General features: G+C 56.2%; 1 protein-coding gene across 3 annotated transcripts; it reads left to right on the top strand.

The window, feature by feature from the left end:
* Positions 1-46: 46 nt before the first annotated feature.
* TMEM86B (transmembrane protein 86B) lies at positions 47-2851 on the top strand. Of its 3 annotated transcripts, none has more exons than XM_033129211.1 (3): positions 47-974; positions 1272-1512; positions 2135-2851. In XM_033129211.1, exons 1-3 carry the CDS (start codon positions 924-926, stop codon positions 2515-2517), a joined length of 675 nt encoding a protein of 224 aa, XP_032985102.1. In that variant the 5' UTR covers positions 47-923; the 3' UTR covers positions 2518-2851. The 3 variants fall into 3 exon arrangements, with proteins under 3 accessions (XP_032985102.1, XP_032985100.1, XP_032985099.1); XM_033129209.1 differs by having other exon boundaries at positions 1269-1512; XM_033129208.1 differs by having other exon boundaries at positions 1230-1512.
* Positions 2852-6012: the final 3161 nt, after the last annotated feature.

Below are 6012 nucleotides of genomic sequence, written 5' to 3'. Positions count from 1 at the left end.
GAATGTGGAACTAGGCTCTTAAAACTCCACACACTCTTGGGGGTGGGACTTCTGCTTAGACCAGGAAGGGCTTTCCTGGGAGGAGGAGCTGGGCATTGCCCAGCCTTATCTGGGAGCCGTCTCCGAGGGTCCCCTTAGTCTCCCCAACCCCACATGTCCACTGCTCACCCGTCACCTACCCTGGCCGGCCGCGGAGGGGACCTTGTGGAGCTACGTGCCCTGAGCCACCTCCTTTCTGGTGGAGCAGTGGGAGGCTGGGGGCAGCCAAGGAAGCGAGCGAGTGAAGCCAATGGGTGCCCAGTAGGTCTGTGCCCTCCAAAGGGGAAGTTAACGACCAGACCTGTGTGGGAAGACTGTTCTGGTGACATCCAAAGCTGTGGGCTGCAGGCTGATGATGACCTCAGACAACTGTGGCGTTTGATCAGGAAGTGCTTATGGTGAAGGCCACGGCATGGGGGTGGTGCAGAGTGGTTTGGGCTCTCACCGGGAAGCAACCATCCAGAGGCCCAAGTGTAGGAAGGACCCCTGGGTGGCCTTCTTGGGGTCCCAGAGTGGTGAGGGGTAGAAGGCAGCCTGCCTCTTGTTCTGGCAGGGTGGTCCCCCCACCCCACATGGAGAGGAGGGCATTGAGTGGCTAGGCACAGGACTAGAGGACAGGCATTTGTACCCACAGCCTCCCAGGCAGAGGGGGAGGAAACTAGGTCCTGCGGGGGCCGGAGGAGTGACCCCTGCAACCTGATGGGCCACCTTATCAGCAAGTGCCAGGCAGGGCCATCGCCGGGTGGGGGAAGCATCTCCCTGAGCCGATATCAGTCTCAGAGTCCACAGGACACTCCCGGGTTAACGTGTAACCGTACGCAGTCCCCTCCACTTCCAAAGCCACCGGTGCCCATACAGACCACTCTGGGGGGTCACAGGCCGATATGGACGCCCGGAAAGAGGGGCTGCCCCGAAATCCTCACTTCGCAGTCCAAGTGAGAGCCCCTGAGTGTGGGAGGGGGGCTGGGCCTGGGTTCCTGGGGACTCAAGCAGCCTGGAGGAATCGGGGGGCCCTGGCCTCCCCATAGGCTGGGTTCTGTGGGACTGGAAGTCCTGGGATCCCTAGGTGGGGGTGGGATGGAAGCCCCAAGACTTGAGTTTTGGCCGGGTGGGGCCTGACCTCCAAGGGCCGGGGGCTGGCAGGGTCCCTGAGGTCAGGTGGGTTCCCGAGCCTCATCACAGGGGGCTAGGCTGAGCTCCAGTGGTTCAGCAGCCCTTTGTTCCCGAAGCAGCCACACCTGGTCAGGTGCCTGAGCCCCTTCTTCCTCACCTGTGCCATCTACTTCCTCCTCTGGATCCCTGAGGACCCACCGTCCTGGGTTGGTGCCCTGGTCAAGTGCCTGCCTGTGCTGTGCCTGGTGGGGTTCCTGCGGGCCTGCTCTGGCGGGTGCTACAGCTGTCTCCTGCAGGTGGCCCTGCTGTTCTCAGCCTGTGGGGACGTCTTTCTCATCTGGCCCGAGGCCTTCCCCTACGGTAGGCAGGAGGAGCAGGGCCATGTTGTCTCTTTGGGACTTCCACACTGAGGGAGGGGTCTGGGGTCCAGGGGCGGCTACCCGATAGCACCTGCCATAGCCAGGTGGCGTTCAAAGGCACTGGGGTATAGCAGTGACCAACACCCATCCAGACCCCTGTCCTCATGGAGCTCAGTCCACTGAGGGGCTGGGCAGCCTTCCTTTAGAAGGTGTGTGGCAGGCATGGAGGAAACAACAGAGGTCTAGGTGTCACAGCCTTGAGTAGACTGGTTGAGGTTGGCCTTGCTGAGACAGGGACATCTTGGAGGGGATGCAGGAAGGATGGTCCAGGCAGAGGGGCAAGCAAGGTGGGAGTGTGCCTGGTGTGTGCGTGCAAACAGGTCTGGTCATGGAGCAAGTGGGAAGCAGTGGTGGGGGAGGGGTGTCAGTGGACAGTTCTGAGCAGCCTAAGGACAGATCCCACCACGTGGCCCAAGGGCAGGGGAGGCGAGGCCACCAAGGAAGCGGGGTGGCACAGCCGGGGTGGGAGCTGGTGCTCGGGGGCAGTCCTGACCCTCAGGCTCGGGGGTGGAGAGGCAATGCAGCGAAGGCCTCACTGGGTGCCCTGAACCTGTGTCCTCCAGGCGTGGCTGCCTTCACCAAGGCTCAGATGCTCTACATCTGGGCCTTTGGCCTCAGGCCCCTGCAGCTGGGCCTCCTGCTGCCTGTTGTCCTGGCCTCCCTCCCGTTCTACTGCCTCCTGCGGCTGCACCTCTCCCCCGACATGGTCCTGCTCCTGACAGCCTATACCCTGGCCCTCGCCACCATGCTGTGGCGTGGCCTGGCCAGGGGTGGGAGTGCCCGCTGGGGAGCGCTGCTCTTCACCATCTCGGATACCGTGCTGGCCTGCAACACCTTCATCCAGCCCCTGCCCCACGCCCGCCTGGTGGTCATGGCCACCTACTACGCTGCCCAGTTCCTCATCTCCCTGTCGGCCTTCCAGAGCCCCAGGCTCAAGACCAACTGACTGGGCGTCCAGGCATGCAGACATCTGCCCCCTCCTATCCTGCAAGGACCTCGACCTCCCAGAAAGGCCCAGTGAGGGAAATGCCCTCGGGTCCGGGAGCCAGGCTCCCAGACTCCCATCTGCAGGCGCCGATCCATTTGGAGATGTGTGGGAACCGTTTGCAGAATTCGAAACCACACCAAACACCCTCCCTCTGTTCTGATTCCAGGTTCCAGGCCCCTCAACCAGGCCTCTGCCTGCTCCCGTGACCCCAGGTGGCTTCCCACGCCGCCTACCCCCGTCCTTCTGGCCCTAATCTATCTTTGTTACCTGAGTAAAGCTGACATTGAAACGACATCTCCTTTATTTGGGAAGGGGTGTTAGGGAGAGCGGTGATCACAGTAAGAAAAAACGTTTTATTCCTTTTTTACCTCCAACAAAATTTATCATTTAAGGTGTATGATTCAGTGACAATGAAGTACACTCACAGTGGTGTGCACTGACTAAAATTCTCGAGGGCTGGCCCGGTGGCTCAGGCGGTTGGAGCGCTGTGCTCCTAACGCTGAAGGCCACCAGTTCGATTCCCACATGGGCCAGTGAGCTGCGCCCTCTACAGCTAAGATTGTGAACAACAGCTCTCCCTGCAGCTGGGCTGCTCTGAGCAGCCAGAGGTTGTTGTGAGCTGCCGCGGGCTGCTGTGGGCTACCGTGTGCTGCCATGAGTGGCCAGTGGCCAGCGTGAGTGGCCGGCAGCTGGCAAGAGCTGCGATGAGCTGCTGTGAGCGGCCGACCGATGACTAGCGACCAACAGCCTCAGCTGGGGGAGCACAAGGCTCATAACACCAGCATGGGCCAGGGAGCTGTGTCCTACACAACTAGACAGAAACAACGGCTTGAACCGGAGGGGTGGTGGGAGGTGGAAGAAGGGGGGGAAATTACAAAACAAAGTTCTCGTGATAAGAACACTTAGTGTGATATCTTTACGTGTGTCATGCAGTATTAAGTATATACACAGGATGCTCACTGTGACCAGGCCTGGGGCCCAGGGCTTATGGGACATGGACTCTCCCCAGAAACCTTTGATGGTGGCAGGATTCATGCCCATCACAGAGGTTTTTACACATCTGACGCCAGGAGGAGGCTTTGGTCCATGTGTTAGTTTCCTAGGGCTGCTGTCACAAATGACCACCTACTGGGAGGTTTATAACAACATTAGTTTCTCACAGTGCTGGAGGCCAGAAGTCCAAAGTCAAAATGTCAGCAGGGCTGCACTCCTCCAAGGCTCTCGGGGAGGGCCCTTCTTGCCTCGTCCTGCTTCAGGGGGCTCCAACCATCCCTGGGGTCCCTACGATCTCTGCCTCTGTTTCCACATGGCGTTCTCCCTCTGTGTGTCTTCTAAGGACATCAGTCATTGCATTCAGGGCCCACCCTAAATCCAGGATGTTCTCATCTTGAGATCTTTACATCACCTAGGACCCTGTTTTTAAGTAACAAACATAGGGACTAGGGTTTAGGACTTGGACGCCTTTCTTTAGGGGACACAATTCAATCCGCAACAGTCACATAAAATATCAGGAGAGGAGAGGGATGAGGAGGTGAAGAGACAAAGATGAGAGGATCTTGGAGGAAAGGGCAGGTAGCAATGGGGCGGGACTAGAATACTAGGAAGGAAACCCAGGGGTGTCTCATCCTGGCTGTGACCTTGGCAGCCCACTGCCCCTCTCTGGGCCTCAGGGTCTGCATCTGAGGGCATAAAGCAGTCAGAGCTGCTCTCCAAACCATGCTTGACTTCTACATCTGTGATGTGTTTTAAGGGAATCTTACAGCAAGAGAGGAGATTTTTACATCCACGATGTGCTTCAGGGGACTCTTACAGAAGAGAGGAGATTCCTCTGTGCTTTGAGAGACACCCCACACACACACCCCAGAGCCCACTCGTTTCTTAGTCCCTGCCCCACCTTCAGGCCAAGGTCCCTCGTCACCACAGAAGAAGGCTGCGGGCGGGATGAGGCATGAATGCGGCGGCAGGGCCTGATCAGCGGCAGCTGTTCTGAATGGAGCACCCTGCTCTTCACGACGGCAGATTGGGCGTTGGCCTAGGATGCCTTCATCCAGCCCCTGCCCCACGCCCACCTGGTGGTCATGGCCACCTACTATGCTGGTCCCCACTGCCCTGTCTGCCATGAAGAGTGAGAGGCTCAGGACAGACTGAGTGGACTGTAATAAAGTGAGTGACTTCTCTCTTCCCCTCCTAAAGGGCCCCCTAGAACAACTTCCCACCCCAGCGAAAAGTGCTAAGGAGCCACACTTCAGCTTCTACTGTGTTTCCCCGAAAATAAGACCTAGCCAGACCGTCAGCTCTAATGAGTCTTTTGGAGCAAAAATTAATATAAGACCCGGTCTAATGTTATAGTAAAATAAGACCGGGTCTTATATTAATTTTTGCTCCAAAAGACACATTAGAGCTGATTGTCCGGCTAGGTCTTATTTTCGGGGAAACGTGGTATCTGTCTGATGACCATGTTTTTTTGTTTTTGTTTTTGTTTTTAACATACAGGCCACTTCTGGAGACAGAAAGATCAAGGTGTCAGCAGGGTGGGCTCCTCCTGAGCTCCACGAGGATGAACCTGCTCCTTTCCTCCCCTTCGCCTCTGGGATCTGCTGGTGATCTCTGACAGCCCTTGGCTTCACTAGGATCCATTTCTTCAGAGAGACAATCAAACCTGTCAGCCCCTTAAAAACATGGGTCCGTGGGATACTATTTGGCCCATAAAAAAGGAATAAAGTCCTGTTACATGCTACAAAGTGCATGAACTTTGAAAATATTACAGTCAGTGAAAGAAACCAGTTCCAAAAGACCATTAGTATGGGATTCCATTTATAGGAAATATCCAGAATAGATAAGAGACAGAAATAGAATTGTGATTGTCTGAGGCTGGGGGGTGGGGTGAACGGCAGAATTGGGGTGATAGCTAAATGCAGATGCTTTGGATTCTGGTTGCCCCTCCCCTAGTGAAGACGTAGTCAAAAGAACCCTTAAACAGGATAGGAATTAGAGAAGTCCACTTTTGCTCCTCAGGGAGGCTGGGGCTAGCTGGTGGGGCAGGCAGGTTCCTCTCTGGGAGGACAGGAAAAGAAATTCTTACTTCCTTCCTCCTGCCCAGTGAAATCTGCCCATCTCCTCCAGGTCTTCAAAGGGTATCCTGGCTGAGTATATTGCTGATGACATCAGGTAAAAGATAAAGAAAAGCAACTATGGCTTTGCCAAGGACCTTTGGGTATGTGGCAGCTTTGGGAACTGAGTGGGGATCCTTGGTGCCACCAGGAGTCTTCCTTCTCCAACCTCCTCTGACTTCTGCTTCATTTCTTGCTTCAGTCAGTGAGACAAGGGAGCCAAGACTGACTGTAGGACACCTGAGTCCTCCTACAACATGGCAAGGCAGGCTCCCATTATTTTCTGGGTCATCGCATCTTGGCTCCCCACATCGTGGCTGGGAAGAAGAAAACCAAGGCTGAG

The sequence above is a fragment of the Rhinolophus ferrumequinum genome, chromosome 15 (genome assembly GCF_004115265.2).
Source record: "Rhinolophus ferrumequinum isolate MPI-CBG mRhiFer1 chromosome 15, mRhiFer1_v1.p, whole genome shotgun sequence".
Taxonomy (NCBI): Eukaryota; Metazoa; Chordata; class Mammalia; order Chiroptera; family Rhinolophidae; genus Rhinolophus; species Rhinolophus ferrumequinum.
Note: the sequence above shows the minus strand (reverse complement) of the source record. Positions and strands in the feature narration are given on the sequence as shown.